The 15746-nt window shown below is 52.3% G+C and overlaps 1 protein-coding gene across 20 annotated transcripts in view; it reads left to right on the top strand.

The window, feature by feature from the left end:
* The window catches only part of MTSS1 (MTSS I-BAR domain containing 1), a 157754-nt gene that overhangs the window by 134558 nt on the left and 7450 nt on the right, over positions 1-15746 (top strand). For 15 of the 20 annotated variants that reach the window (XM_032315962.1, XM_032315957.1, XM_032315960.1 and 12 more), the window contains 4 exons: positions 7266-7423; positions 8609-8716; positions 10011-10108; positions 12003-12213. In XM_032315962.1, the coding sequence (XP_032171853.1) occupies positions 7266-7423; positions 8609-8716; positions 10011-10108; positions 12003-12213 (575 nt within the window). The remainder of the gene's footprint in view (positions 1-7265; positions 7424-8608; positions 8717-10010; positions 10109-12002; positions 12214-15746) is intronic. The other 5 variants (XM_032315958.1, XM_032315972.1, XM_032315974.1 and 2 more) reach the window with 1 other exon arrangement.

The raw sequence follows: 15746 nt of genomic DNA, 5'->3' as shown, positions 1-15746 counted from the left end.
CACCTCGCTGACACGTCTCTGCCGTCCACACAGCAACAACCCAGCCACTGGCCTTCCTAAATACTGCTGTACGTGGTGAGAGGCTGGGCCGTGGTCCCGCTGCTTCCCCCCACCGGAGCCCGCACCAGTGCAGACAGTGAAAGTGTACTTTGGGCCCGACCGGATGCTCCTTTCTGCGGGAACGGAAGCTGGAACGGTTCCTTCCGAAGCTGGGGGACTGGTGGTGGCTTCAGCCTTCGGAGAGGTTTGGCCACGTGCAGCCTGGGGACGCGTCTGGGGATTTGGATCCGACTGTAACCAAATGGGGAAGGCTGTTGAGTCGCGGCTTTGTTCCAGGCTTGGGGACTGCATTCCGGGAGCACACTCATTTAATTATGCAGGAGACAACTGACAGGGTACAAGTCTTACTTAATGGGAAAACTTGTGCAACCGGGACAGGGAAAGACTTTGTAATCATGAGTCAGCACTAGGGAGCCGTGGCCTGATGGATGTTCTGGCCCTTGGAAACACCGGAGAGAGCAGCCGGTGGGTGACCCAGCCAGACCTCGGAGGCGAAGCCCAGGGCTAGGCCCAGGGCTAGCGGGCTGATGGCGAAAAGCATAGCCTGGGGGCAGTCTGACGCCTTCCACCTTGATGGAAGCAGGGTTGGTGAATATAACTTTATCCGCCTTGTGTGGCACTCAGGAAGGCTGTCCCTGCCTGAAATCAGTGGAGACATTGGAATTTAATGCGGAGAAATTCCTGCAAAGGGCTGTTGCTTGGAGAAGGAAGCAGGTGGTCCTCAGAGCCGGCTGGTGGGTGGGGGAGATTCAGTGGCTGTATTTCACAGCTGAGAAGTGTAGGTAAAAACAGGCCAAGCAGACCACCCCCCACCCCCTGGAGGCCCAGAGCTGTGAACCCCCTTCCTTTGCAGAGCTGATCTCTGGGAGAACCTCACCCCCACACAGCTCACCAGGGGCCTCACCTGGGACCCTGGTTGCAGCTGGCTGGCCCCAGGAGCTGAAATGCTGGACTGTCCCTTGCCCAGTGCAGCTGTGGCCATGGGCTGGAGCACCTGGCTTCCCTGTGGCTACTCAGGAGCCAAGCGAGAGCTATTTCCTCCCTTGGCGTGGAGGGCATGCAATAGGAGCCCAGAAGAAAGGCCAGGAGTTGAAAGAACAGCTTGTTTGCAGTATTGATTTCTTACCCAGTGTGCTTTGCACCCCCTGGTGGTTGGGGGTGGGTGGCAGGTCTGGCTTGCTGGAATGCAAGCTGTCCTTGGTTCTCATGGGGCTAACTGTAGCCCATCTGGTGCAATTTCTCTCATTCATATACATCCTCCAGGAAGTCTGCTGATGAGCCCCATGCAGCCAGCCATTGAGGGAGAGAGCTGAGTGCCTCCCCTGCCGGCCCCCGTGGGCTGCTAAGGAAGCAAAAGTGGCCTCTGCCCCCAAGCTGTCCCCAGGGTGGCAAAGGCGTTTATGTTTGAACCTCGTCTGACGCCAACCACTGAACGTGGTTCTGACACTGCCTATCCAGGTTCGCACAGAGGCTAAGACCTCAGTCCCACCAAACCGCCCCCACCTCAGTCACTAGCCACAAGTGGTGGTCCCCAGGCTACCCACACTTTGGCCTGGTCAACCTCAAAGTCAGCGTTTCCTATGGACTCCCCTCAGGTTTGCTAAATCCTTAAAAAGACTCTCAGAACTCAGGAAAGCCCTGTGCTTGGGATTGCTGGTTTGTTCTCAGGGGTACAGACGAACACCCCGGTGAACAGAGGCACAGGGTGGGGAGGTCGGGGTGTGCGCAGAGCGGCCGTGCCTCCCTGAGCATACCACCCCCCACCCCCCGCAACATTCATCGGCATCCCCAGCAGGAGTTCCTCTGGAAAGCGGCTGTCCCTGGTTTTACCCCGGCCTTATTACGGTGGCGCTATCGGTTAGGCATTGGCCATTGGTGGTTGAAAGCCTATTCCCTCTCCCCTTCCCGGAGGTCAGGGGCGCAGGCTGAAAGGCTTGGGCTTGTGGCTGCTTCTCCTGGCCACCATCTTCCATCCTGCGGCTACCTATCTAGTCCCCTTCCCCTCCTGATGCCTCGTTAGCACGACAGAGACACTGCTGGCATTCTGGAAACTCAAAGGCTTTGCGGAAGTTCTGGGCTGGGAATTGGGGCAAAGTCCACATGTAGGTGTATTTGTGTTCTGTTCGAAGACAACACACTAACGTCTTACGACAGCGATGACGTGGCCACATCAGTGCGGTTCATTGTGAAGAAAATGCTTGTGCTTACGGAGCAGGCAGGGGCTGGATTTTCGGGGGGGGGGGGGCTGGAAGTTTCCAGGAGGGGGCAGCACTCAAGCGGACTCGTGGACGTTGAATCGAGGGTGTTCATTAGAGAAAGGGGCAGGCAGGAAGAGAGGTGTGAATGTTCAGGGAGCAGAATGCGTGACATCCACACGGCTGGAAGCTGGAGGGGGGTTTCGTCGCTGTCTGATTCAGTTAATATTGAGTTGTCCCTGCTGGGCGTCCTACCGGGGGCCAGATGCTAGATGTTCTCCCCGTGCGGACGAAAGAGGGAAGCACGTGCTGTGTACGAGCCCTTCCGTGGATGGGAGGGGGCTTGCGTCTGTTCTCAGGAGCAGGACTAGGCACAGGTGAGCTGCTGACCTGTCACAGCCTTTTTACCACGTTAAAGACGTGACTTTCAGGATCGGGAAGCCCTTGTAGGCTCCTTGGCTTCTAGAAAATTCTTCTGTGCCCATGTGCATTTGGATTAGGTAGTACCCCCCGCTGGATGCCCACGAACAGGTGGCTGTTGCTATCCAGGCAGGGGATGACCCGGGCCAGGGCTCGGGGGACTGGCCACAGGGATGGAGAGAGGTAGGAGGGGTTCAGGAGCTTTTTAGGGGAAATGTGAGAAAAAGGACTTGAAGGGGAGGCAAAGTTCAGGCAAGCAGGTGACGGATGGGAGGGTGTGGCTTTGCGGAGGAGGAATCCTGTTAAAGACACGAGGGCTCTGAGGCACCACGGGTGCTGAGCCACAGCCGGTGGGCAGGGGACATTTCCTGATTTCCCTTGAGCTGTTGTTGCTTTGATTAAACAACCGATTAGTCAGGGACTAGTGAATCCTGATGATGAAATTCCTGTCTTTCCTTTTTTAAAAATTTCTTGAATTATTATTTTTTTGAAATTGTGTTATGTTAGTCACCATAAAATACATCGTTAGTTTTTGATGTAGCATTCCAAGATTCATTGTTTGCTTGTAACACCCAATGCGTCCCCCCACGCCCTTCTTCTTTAATACCCTCCGTTTGTTTCTCAGAGTCCACAGTCTCTCATGGTTCGACTCCCTCTCCGATTTCTCCCAATTCACTTTTCCTTTCCTTCTCCCATTGTCCTCCATGTTATTCCTTATGTTCCACAAGTAAGTGAAACCATATAATAGACTGTATCTGCTTGACTTATTTCACTCAGCATAATCTCCGCCAGTCCCATCCATGTTGCTACAAAAATTGGATATTTATCCTTTCTGACGGAGACATAATACTCCATAGTATATATGGACCATATCTTCTTTATCCGTTTGTCTGTTGAAGGGCATTTTTGCTCCTTCCACAGTTTGGCTATCATGGACATTGCTGCTATGAACCTTGGGGTACTTTTTCTTTTCTTTTCACTGTATCTCTTTTCACTATATCTCTATATTTGGGGTAAATATCCAGTAGTGCAATTGCAGGGTCATAGGGTAGCTCTTTTTTTAATTTCTTAAGGAATCTCCACACTGTTTTCCAAAGTGGCTGCACCAACTTGCATTCCCACCAACAGTGTAAGACGGTTCCCCTTTCTCCACATCCTCTCCAACACTTGTTGTTTCCTGTATTGTCAATTTTGGCCGTTCTGACCGGTGTAAGGTAGTATCTCAATGTGGTTTCGATTTGAATTTCCCTGATGGCTAATGATGATCAACATTTTTTCATGTGTCTGCTAGCCATTTGCATGTCTTCATTCGGAAGACATGAACACCCTCCTGCCTTTCATGAATGGATGATGGGATCTTATGCACCCGGAGGTGCTGACCGTAGCGGAGGTGACCTGAGAGGATGGAGTCCAGTCTAGCGGGGCTAGAGCGGCCAGCTGCGTGGGGCGCGTGGCTCGGGCTCCCTAGACATCGCCGTGGAAGCCCCGCGATGGGGCTTCTGTATCTTGACTCTGCACCATATGGCTCTGGATTGTATCTTAAAACCAGTGCATCCAACTAGGACATGGAATAATTTCTTCCACAGTTTTTTTTTTAAATAAATATAATTATATGTTGTATCAGTGAATTTAAGAAATACACATTGTGTTTTTAGGTTATGATATGTCCTGAATGGAAGTGTACTCACTGGGCCTATAATTACAGCCGTCTTTACAGATTACACTTATTTTAGAATACCACAATTTGGAAGCCCTTTAATTATAATACAAATTTAAGATAACGTTGCTGTAATTAGAGAATAATTGAAATTTATATTTACCAGATTAGATGACACTTGGATCTCATCACTTTGCTCTCCTATGGAGGTATATGTTTAAAAGTCAACATTAATTAATTGCAGGTAGAAATGCGCCTTATACCCTGTGAAAGGAAGGCAAGATTCACTCTTCCCTAATTTCTTGTAATTATAGGCTGATACGAAGGGAAATGGTCAGTGGGCTTGGTCAAGCGCTGTGGGTTTTAATCTATCTTCCCGGCTCCTGTCCACCCTTGTCTGCCGCATTTGAGAACATTCTGATGCCCAGGGCCCTCCATGTTGAGTTAGAACATCATAGAAGAGATGGAGAGATTTAAAGAGGCCTCAGACCAGCCCCAAACCACGGGGCCTCCCCCACGCAGGGCCGGAGAGGGGCCCGGCGGCCTTGTAGGCTGCAGCACAGCAGAGAATGTTGACAAAGTGTCCTGGAGCTTGACGACTGGAGACTTGGGCTGGGTTCACCTTCAGCGTCTGTGGATTCGGCTGCACAAACCAGCAATTTAAGAGGGGAAGAGAAAGCCCCCAGTTTTCCTAGGGCCGATGACAGCCCAGCCTTCCCTCCTAGAGCAGGTGCCTGTGGATAGTGGGTGTCCTCGGTAGGGAGCACCTGTCCCCTCCCTGGCCAGTCCCCCCAGTGAGAAGGGGTGCACGTACGCACTCCCAGGTCTCTTGTCCATTGCAGACGCATGAAACCTGGGGCCCAGGGCCAGGTTCACATGTGGGGATGACGCCCCGCATCCTTAGGGAGGCACGATGAGGACCTTGGAGGAGGTGCTAGGATTATCCTGAGGGGTAGGCAGGGACTGATTGGAGGAATGGGTGGGCGGTCAGCTTGGACGTAGGCAGACTCTCCCGCCTGGGGTTTGTTGGATTAGATTTCCGCACGGAATCCCTTCCTTCCCATGGTTGTAGCCATCGTGCATTTGTGCAGCCTTGTCTGGCGGGAGCTGCGTGGGCCATGTTCACTGTGCTTTACCGACCAGCCCAGGCTTTTTCAGGGGTGACCTTTGACTACGTACGTACTATGTACGGTTTTCCCACTGCTCACACACTTACAATTTCATCCCTGCCCAGGAAGTGACTTCCCTTAATAAAATCCAAAGACCTTTCCTGTGGACATGTTCTTGAAGCCTGGCCGCCTCTTGCTCCAAATTAAGCTTCTTCATGTGCTTATGAGAGAAAACAGGGAACATACTCCTACCTTCAAGGCAGTTTCCCCTGACCCTTTCCTTCTTCAGACCAAGTAACACGTTGCATTTATTGTTCTCTACATCATTTTGAAGAGGGACAAACAGCGACTGCTCAGGTCCCGTGCCAGGAGGGGAGTGGGGTTCCTTCACGTGGCTGAGGCCGTGGGGCAGAGGAGGAGGAAGGGGGTCCGGCCACATGGTCTCTGTCTTGGCTCTCCAGCTTTCCCTGAATGATACTAGACAAGCCTCTCACCTTCTCAAGGCCTCTGCCTCTTCTAAAATAGAAGCAGGTTGGACAGCCCCGAAGGCCCCCTCCATCTCTGACATTCCATAATTCAAATGACCATTATTGAGCACCTGCTGTATACGTACATGGCATTGTCACAGGTAGGGGCTGGGCAGGGAGAGTTCCAAGGCCTTGCCCTGAAGGGGTTTAGAAATTTTTCTCTGTTCAGGTGATAGGTGACACCCCTATGTGGGGACACGAGCGTGGAAGCCTGGGAGCTGGGCTCTCGAGTGGTCACCCCCTTGTCCCCACCCACAAATCAGTCTGCAGGCACCTCTCCTTCAGACACAGTGCCTGTGTTTGTCTTCTAGCATAGGGAACTTGAACTCTGAAGCGTCAGATTGTAAACCTGACTCCCCCTTAGTCAGGGGCCACGCAGTGTGTGTTACAATGATCCCACTCTGCAGTCACAGCAAGAGCAGGTGTAGACGGTATGGGAACGAGTGGGCGTTGGCTGTGCGCTAATAAAACTTTACTTATAGAGATAGATTGCTGACATCATAAAGTTCAAATTTAAAAGGTTAACACTGCACCCTAAATAAATAAATAAATACACAGTTAACACTCTATCTTAAACTCTAGAACTGGTTGCCTCATGGTAACTGGGTCTGTGGACATGGCCAGAGATGACATCACACGGGATGGACTCAGCACTGACTCTGCCTTTAGGTTCTCACCAGCAAAGACTTGACTATAGGCCTTTTGGTTCCTGGGCTTACTATATAAGAGGAACATTCCTCCACTGGGGAGTTACACTGATGGCCAAGGATTCCCAGCACCTCCCCATCCCCCGCCCCCGACACGGAAGAGCTGAGGCTCACCACCTTTGTCTTCAGGGACAGAAACTTCTGTCCAAACAGAGGCTCTCTGATTGCAGCTGACCCAACAAAGCCAGCCTGTGCCCATTTTGGGAAACAGCTGCAGGCCCTCACCTTGTTCATCCCTTGGCCTCTCCAGAATGTTCTAAAAAGAAAGAAGACTGTCTGGCTGCCACATCCTGGGGTTTTGTTGGCAGAAGTCTCTGTGGAGTTGCACAAGGCAAGAAGGCCAGGCAGGAGGGGTCACACAGGAAATCTTCCTCGTGGGGAGGATAAATATGGCCTCTGGGCATTGGAAACTGCAATGGTCAGTACTCAAAAAACAGCAACCTTAAATCCTGAGGATCCCTAAACAGCAATCTTAAATCCTGAGGATCCCTAAATAATTGTTTTTTAAGTCCGGGAAAGAGGTGGTGTCCACTCCAGCCAGGACTCACGGGAGGAAGGGCATTTGTTCCAGGGCTTTGTTTTATTTCCAGGGCGAGGCGATATCCAGCCTCAGTTGGACAGCGCTCTCCAGGACGTCAACGACAAGTACCTCTTGCTGGAAGAGACAGAGAAGCAGGCGGTCCGGAAGGCTTTGATTGAGGAGCGTGGTCGGTTCTGCACCTTCATCTCCATGCTGCGGCCAGTGATCGTAAGTTCGTGGAAAGCTCTGGAAGGCTTCAGCTGCCCATTTGGAGGCAACTTTCCTTTATTGATCCACCCATCCCTGAGTCACAGGGAATTTGCTGTGTGTCAGTAATCGTGACAGCGGAAGTGCTTCCGTAGGCCGGTGATTCTCTACGGGTCGCCGTGGCCATGGGGCCCACTTCTTGTTTACGGTTCTTAGCACTGGTTGAAGATTACTGTTTCTCCCCAAGTCAAGAAGACCTTGCAGAGTGGTTCTTGAAGTGTGGTCCCCAGGCTGGCAGTGTCCCCTGGGAAACGCAGCTTCTTGAGCCCAATCCAGACCTTCCTGAATCCAGACCTCTCAGGGTGGGGATCAGTCATCTGGGCTTTAAACAAGGCCTCTGGCCTCAACATCAGTGAGTGACCATGAGATCAAGATGAGAAGAGTCCCAACGAATCAATGCAGGCTTAATTTTTTAAGTAAATCATTTGCATAGATAATTGAGGACTTCGGCTGTCTGCATTCTTGAAGCTAGTAGGAAGACACCAGCTCATTTCCCTCAGCCCTAGCAAAATGCCCAAATATGAGTCACACCTCTGAGCACCGAACTTTCTGTGGCTCATTCTTGCCCAGGCCTGTAGTCCCAGCTTGGCACTTTGGTGGAGAGAATGACTCCCTTCCTTAGTCTCCTGCTCCCATCTCACTTGCCATTTATTAAGTTGGTGTAAAACACCAGAGAGAAGGGGGATGGTTAACGCCACCGCACACACGTGGGCTGTCCCAGAGATCTGAGACCTGATCTGGACCAAAATCACTCCAGCTTGGGTCAACCATTGAAGCTGAGTGACTTCAGAGCAGGGCCTCAGCCCGTCGAGGGGGCTGTGCTGCAGGGTCCCGTGGGCAGACCACCTAAGCAGGTGTCCTAGACCCCCACCCCAGATACTGTAAGAGAGGCCACGTGTTTGACTTGACTTCTTCACCACTGTCCAGCGGGCACAGGTCACTCCCTAATTATGGCCGATTCCTTCTTCCCTTTCTGTTTCCCAAGAGAGAGGGCTGGTAGTGCCTTCAGCACAAACATATGAGTCTCAGGGCACCTTTTCTAGAAAGTTGAAAGGGTTCGACAGTGACCCTGAGAAAAATGGTTGGACCAAGACAAGGAAGTGAATCACTCATGATGACAACACGTTGTGAATTACTTTCCTTCAGGAAGAAGAAATCTCAATGCTAGGGGAGATCACTCACCTTCAGACCATATCAGAAGATCTGAAAAGCCTGACCATGGACCCTCATAAGCTGCCCTCCTCAAGCGAACAGGTAGGAGTCGTGAGCTGAGCGCTCGGGGGAGCAAACCAAAGATGCAAAGTCTCAGGGTGTTGAGGTCTTGAGGGTTTCTTGAGGCGTTAACCCATTCTAAATCCTATCGGTGTTTCACGTGGTGCTATATAGTCGTCATCACTGCGAGCCATTATAGAGCGCCTGCTGTATTCCAGGTAGTGTTCTAAGCTCCATATGGAGACTTCCTCAGCTCATCTTCACTGTTATGGCCATTTTATAGAGCAGGAGAGTGAGGCACAGAGAGAGAAAGTCACTTGGCCAGGTTCATGTAGCTAATTAGTGGCAGAACTGGGATTTGAACCAAGCAGTCAAGAGCCCTGGTGGTCTTAACCACTGTGTTTATCTGTCTTCTGGAAATAAGCCTATAAGAACATGACAGTGGTCTTGGTCATCCTTGTGAACCAGTCCCACTGAATTTCTCCCATTCTAATTAATTATTGCATGAGGCTCTGTCTTATGAAAAAGATGACATTTTCCCTGCTTATTCATTTAGTTCATATGGCAGTGACCTTATATTAAGTGGGAACAGCTGATGAATCACGTGCTGGCTTTTGCCCTTTGTACAGAATTCTCATTGCCTGCCTGGAGAACCAACTCTGAAGACACACGCAAGGATTTATATTTTCCGTTCAATGAAATTGCTTTTGTTAAAGCACAACAGGCATACATCGACTCAATAAATAGACTTTTATTGAGCATCTGCTATAGGAGTGAGAGGCGGACATGGTGGACCTCACATTCAAGTAGCTCTTGTCAGGCAGGGAGTGGATGCAAGCAGTAACTGTGGGAGAATTGCCTTTTGCTCTTGATTCTATTGGGTTTTAAAAAATCAAGTCCTGGTCAGATAGGGTGCTCACGAGTGCTCACTGAATGTCAAGCAGCTAACATGCAAGATCAACCAGTCCTGACCTGTGATCGAGCTTGTGGTGCTCAAGGACAGAAGTCCTATAAATTCCAGCCGGAGTATGAATGACTCTTGTAAATTGTCCATCTGTAACTGTAAATCAGTCTCTCTCTCTCTCTCTCGACTGACATTCATGGTCCCCTCTCCACCCTCCAATTTTGTTTTATATTTTTGCTTGTGTCAGAAAAAGGACGAGGACATTGATGCATCAGTAATATGGTTCTTTAATTTAAAACAAGACCCGCACGACAATTTTGACATTGCACCTCTGGAGGATGGCAGAATTTTGACGTTACGGGTAGGGGTTTGATTTCCTGAGCAGTTTGCCTGCTCAGCGGCTTGCTTACCCATGTGGCTCTGTCCCCTTAGGTGATTCTGGACCTGAAAGGCTCTGATTACAGCTGGTCGTACCAGACGCCGCCCTCTTCCCCCAGCACGACCATGTCCCGCAAGTCCAGCGTCTGCAGGTAAGTCGAGCTGGGCTCTGCTCCTCCTGACACACGTGAGAAGCATCCGGAAGAGTTCCGCTATCTGCAGCGTTGTTTTCTAGCACTTTCCTGTTGGGCTGCTCTTGGCTTGCTGCCTGCAGTTGACTGTCCTTTCCTTGAAGGACAGAAGCGTCCTCGTGCGGCACGATCCTTCTTGGGGTCCTCGGCCCATTGATCTATTTCTTTGACTTTCCAAAGCCAAATGAACTTGCTCTTCTCACAAATTAGCATTGAGAGTAAAGAGGAGGTTGGATTGGCCAAATCTGTGTGCGGTTGTGTCTCTGTACACCCTTGTGTGTGTGTGTGTCCTTGTGTATTTGAGTGAGTCTGGTAAACACTGAGCTGTGATTTCAGACAGAAATTGTCACATCCTGACGTTCTACAATCTGAAATTGTTGGTTGCTTTAGTGTCCTCTTTTGTGGGCTCTGTGTGTGTGTGTGTGTGTGTGTCTGACAGATCTACTGGGTTTTCATTTTGGTAACTAAAAAAACTATCTAACTGGTATAAAACACAGCTGCACGAGTATCTTTTCTCTCTTATTATATTTGCTTCTGCTGAAAAGCCCCTTGCACTGATGGCATCAACCATGACCTTGGGGGAGTCGCCATGAGCTTCATTGTCAGTCCCCAGATGCCCTCTTCTGACTGATTGGCAGGTGGTGGGGGGCAGGGAGAAGCAAAAATTATGGTAATTATCCCTAGCAGCAGTGATGTCCCCTGGCACAGTCCCCTAGATCTGCCAGAACACCCGCACCAAGTAACTCCTGCGGAGGCGGTCACACAGCCCTTGACTCCCACGTTTGCTGCCAGCGTTGGCGATCTCTGACGAGACTCTCTTGCCAGGAGCAGAAGCCACAGACTTTCTAATCCCGGGCTGGGTTGTTTGTTCTGTCCCTTCCAATCCTTCTACAACTGCACCTTATTTTCTATTCTGGTTGCTGGGACCAGGGAACTCTGCTCCGCTTTCCAGTTTTTTTAATCTGAGTAATTAGCATGCGGGGTGTTATCTGTTAGAGCTGGAGATGGAAACGGAGGGAACACCCAGGACCTGGGTGTCACTGCTTGACACCCTGTTGACGGTTCATCTCGGAAGCAAAGAGTTTAGCATTGACTCCCTGAAGGTGTTGAAGGCTGCCCGCCTCTCGCCAGGTGTGCCGGTCACACCCGGCCCACAGATACGGTCACAGATTCCTGTGATCAGGGTAAAGCCATTCACTAAAGCACCAACTTTGTTCATAAGAGGTAAAGCGCGGTGACACATGCACAGAGTTGGTTTGCTGATGCTCTTATGATGGTCTTAAATCCAGTTCACGTACGATGGAATCACCTTGAGGAGGCCGTTGGCACCTGCCCTCCCAAGGTGATGGTTGTCTGGGTTGACCTTGGTTTCCTGGACCCAGATGGTCCATCCAAGAGAGACACTGGAATTTTCTAACCTGGCGGCGTAGCAGCCCCTGGTTGTGGCTGCAGGTCACGGGGTTCTGCGAGCCGCTGAGCAGAGAGGATCAGTCCTGTCTCATTTCTCGCCACCGACATTAGGTTTCTAGTTTTGGTGGTAGATGATGTGGCAGAATTGGGCAGCCCTGGACTCTTCAGAATCATGGGCGTCCATGCAAGGACATCTCGTGACACCTTTGGAGAAGTGAGTTCCGGCAGACGCCTGGTTTATAATAACTCTAGTTTTCTCTTCCTTGATCATGTGAAAAACCCTTTGTTTGCTAGCTTCAGGGTGGGGTGTTCTGAAAACACGTCTTACTGTTTGCCCTGCTTCCCTGTGGCAGAGAGCTGATTACATGGTGTCCCCACCCTGTCCCCATCCCCATGTTTCCTCCCCTACCTCCCCCGCCTGCCCCTCCTCTGCTTGTCCCCACAGCAGCCTGAACAGCGTCAATAGCAGTGACTCGCGCTCCAGCGGCTCCCACTCCCACTCCCCCAGCTCCCACTACCGCTACCGCAGCTCCAACCTGGCCCAGCAGGCACCCGTCCGCCTGTCCAGCGTGTCCTCCCACGACTCAGGATTCATTTCCCAGGACGCTTTCCAGTCCAAGTCACCATCCCCCATGCCGCCAGATGCCCCCAACCAGGTAAGGGTGCCCTTGGCTCCAGAAGCAGCTGTGACATCTAGTGCTTGGGCCACTGTCAGTGGCCGGAACCAGAGAAGGACACTGGCTCGGACGGACCCCTGTCCTCTTCCCACCAGAAACCTCTGGTTTAATTTCTCATCTTCAGATGTGTTGTTTCCCCAAAGGGTGAGAACTCTTAAGTTGGGTGCGCAGCCTGTCTCCATGGTGGTGATGGCCACGGCACCCTGCTGGTTTGGGGAGTCCTCTCACGTAAGTAGACGGACTCTAAGAAGTCGGGCCGCCCTCTGGCACCCCCGTAAGCATCCGGCTGGGCACAGTGCCTCATGCACGACATTGGTGCAAATGGGGGCACCTCTCCCGCCGTCGCTGCTTCACCCTAAGTGGTGGCGAGTCTGAACGGTGCCTTGGAAGCCTTCTGTGGCCCTGCCCGGTTCCCTGTCGCAACTGGTGTGAGAATGGGGGTGACTCCTTAGAGCCCTCGCTCATGAGTTCTGTTGGCGTTCTGCTCCCCAGGGAAGGGAAGATGTTGGATCTTTCAACCGCAGCCGGGTCGGGTGGCGCTGGACTCCGCGCAGCCCCACCGGATGGGCCCAGCAGGAGAGCCTGGCGGGCCCAGGGGGAGCAGGAGGCAGGAGCTGGACGGGACCTTGGATCGCCCTCCCCCTGCTGCCCTCTCTGCCCTCTTTCCCCTACTATCTGGGGTCTTGCTTCCCACTTAGTGAGTGACGCCTGGACGCCTGGGAAACGCCCCCGCCTGGGTTGCCCCGCAGCGCCATCTGCTGGGTGGCGAGGGGGCTCACAGCCTGTGGTGCGCTCCGAGGGGGGCCACAGCCCGTGGTCCGAGATCTTGTGGACTCGGGAGGTCACGTGCTTGTCTTGTTCATCCAGGTACCCAGTTGGCTTAACAGTCCCTGAATATCTGGGTTCCCTGCACCACCCTAGGACACCCCCCCCCCACCCACCACCCCCCCTGCTGTCCGGGTCATCCTTCCAACAGCCATGGGGAGTATGGCTCGACCTGTTTGGTTGTGGAAATGGAGGCTCGGAGCTGTGACTTCCCCACCTGCACTATTACACGGCCTGCAGGTCGGGAGCCCGGAACAAGGTTTCTGGTGACCAATCCAGAGCCCTTCCTGCTCCTTCTCAGCCACAGGCGTCCTTGGAAGTGTTTTGGGGGAACACGTCATGGGGAGGAAGCAGCTGCAGTGTTTGGGGAATTTAAGCCAGAGGCTTATTTGCCTGACGTGTCTGACATGGCTGAACCCAGAGGTCCTCAGCTCAGGGATCCCTCTGGCATTTTCCAGCTGTCCCAGGAAACTGTGGCCTCGCTCTGCCTTCCTGGGAGAGAGACTCGACTTAAAACAGAAACATTCTGGGCCGAGAGCCTTGGCTTTAAGTTCTAACATGCTTGTCCTCGTGGGGGTGCTCTGGCTTGGTCTGTCAGGTGTCCCTTCCTGTCCCCCGCCATGTGCGCACTAAACCACACCTGCGGGTCTTGAAAGTGGTGGGAATGGTTGAGAGAAAACCGGAATGTGCGGTTCTTCTCAGGCTATTCCACTGCGCAGCCTAATTCTGTGTGTTTTTAATCAGCTGATGGATTAACATGGTGTCGTGCACTAACAACACGGTATCGTGCACTAACGCTCCTTTCTAAAAAGAGAGAGGCCTTGTGCCCCAGCCTTGCTGTCAAAGGCGGTGTGTGTGGATCAGGCTGCAGCGAGTGTTTCTGCCTCCAGCAATGCTGAGGGAAGCAGAAGGTGGTGTGTTGGGATTTACTCGAATCTGAATGCTGGTGCCCAAGATCTGCTTGGCCAGCAACTCTGGGGTGGTCCCAATAAGCTCAGGGATGCTGCAGAATTCAGTGGAGAATTCTGTTTCTCCAGAAAGGCATTACGGCTGCTCCCAGTTGTCAGGTAGAGGGGAGACGTGTAAGGATATCATACAAGTCACACAGGCCGGAGCACATAGTCTCCTGAAGGCCGTATCGCACTGTTACTTAGACTGTGAGGAAGGGAATACACGCTGTAAGTGGGGAGACCCCTCCGTCGCTCCCCGCAGTCACGTGGTTTTGAGTGAGTGCCAGCTGATGGAGGACGTTAAGAATTCTCCCGTTTTCCTCCACGGTGCTCTTTTCAAGTCGTATCTGAGTGTCGCAGGCCTGGGAGTGGGGCCCTGTCTGTGGTGAGGATCTCGTCCTAGAGCTCTTCATCCCAGCAAGGCGAGAGGATCTTTAGGAAAAATGAACAGAAGTCAAAGGAAATAGGAATCGGCAATCCTGCCCTGGTTTACCGGCTCTTTCCTTCAAGTTGAGCAGCCTCGACTTGGAGGGACCAAAACGAGCAGCCTGGTGGACGGCAGCACTAGCTGGCTTCCCTGTGCACAGACGCGCACGGACACAGACGTGTTTTTGTCGTCGTCCATTAGATATAATCTCATTTCGTGTTCTTCTGCTGGATTATTACTGGCCCCTAAAGATGCAAGAAATTGAGAGTTAGATTAAGCCCAGGTTCCTTCACTGAGGAACCTTGGATCAAACCTTGGATCCGGGCCCACTTGCCAGACCCTGAGCTTGAGGCCTCCAGGGCACCCTTGGGAGAGCCTGTCCTTGCTCTGGTGCCACAGGGCTCCTTGCAGTGGACTGTCTTTTGGAGCCTTGCTGCTTCCAGGATGGAGAGTCACAGCTCCGTTCCTTGGCAGGAACTTTTCTTTTTTTGGTGGTGAAAGAAGCGGGCAGAAACAGGAGTCTGGCCTCCTTGGCCGGGAATGTGGGCACACTGTGGGGAGGTAATAGTAGACCCCGGTAGGGTTGGGCTTATTTGAACAGAAGGATGAGCCAGAGAATGCAGTTAGCCAGGAACAAAACTTAGAGCAAATACCCAGGTGTCCCCAAGCACTATCCCAGGGGACCCAGCTTCTGCAGAAGAGGTGGTACACGCTGTAAGTGGGGAGACCCCTCCGTTGACAGTGTGTGTCATTGTCATGCACACATTCAGTAATTCCGAGCGCCTGCCATGTGCTGGGACAGGACTACAAAGTTGAGATGGATCAGTGAGCTCCTGGCCCAGTCCCTGCCTGAGCTGAATCTCAGAAGCCTGACCAGGGAGCACGGACCCTGGCCAACGCAGGGCCCTGCAGTCTGGAGGTTTAATGAAGATCGGCATGAAGGGATGTTGTCCCAAGTCAGACCTTTCTGGAATGGCCCAGATCTCTCCAGATGCTTCCTCCCTCCCTGGGTGGCCACTTGAAACATTGAGCTCAGGGCTTCACAGTCCAAAGCTCAGAATCCTTTCCCAGGCAGAGAAACCTAAAAACTTGTCCCGTGACGATGTAGCTTCGTAGCTGGAAACCACCCTTCATGGGTGCAGAGGCTGCGTGTGACCAAGGGCAAGGGCGGGACCTGGAGACGTGGGAGAGGAAGCCCAAGCTGAGTGTGTGTGTGCGTGCGTGCGTGTGTGTGTGTGTGTGTGTGTGTGTATGTGTTGGGCTGGGGGTCAGTGCGAGGCAGTAAAGATGCTCGTGCTCCTGGGAGGTGC

The sequence above is a fragment of the Mustela erminea genome, chromosome 16, assembly GCF_009829155.1.
Source record: "Mustela erminea isolate mMusErm1 chromosome 16, mMusErm1.Pri, whole genome shotgun sequence".
NCBI classification, from domain to species: domain Eukaryota; kingdom Metazoa; phylum Chordata; class Mammalia; order Carnivora; family Mustelidae; genus Mustela; species Mustela erminea.
This window is presented reverse-complemented; position numbering and strand designations above follow the sequence as displayed.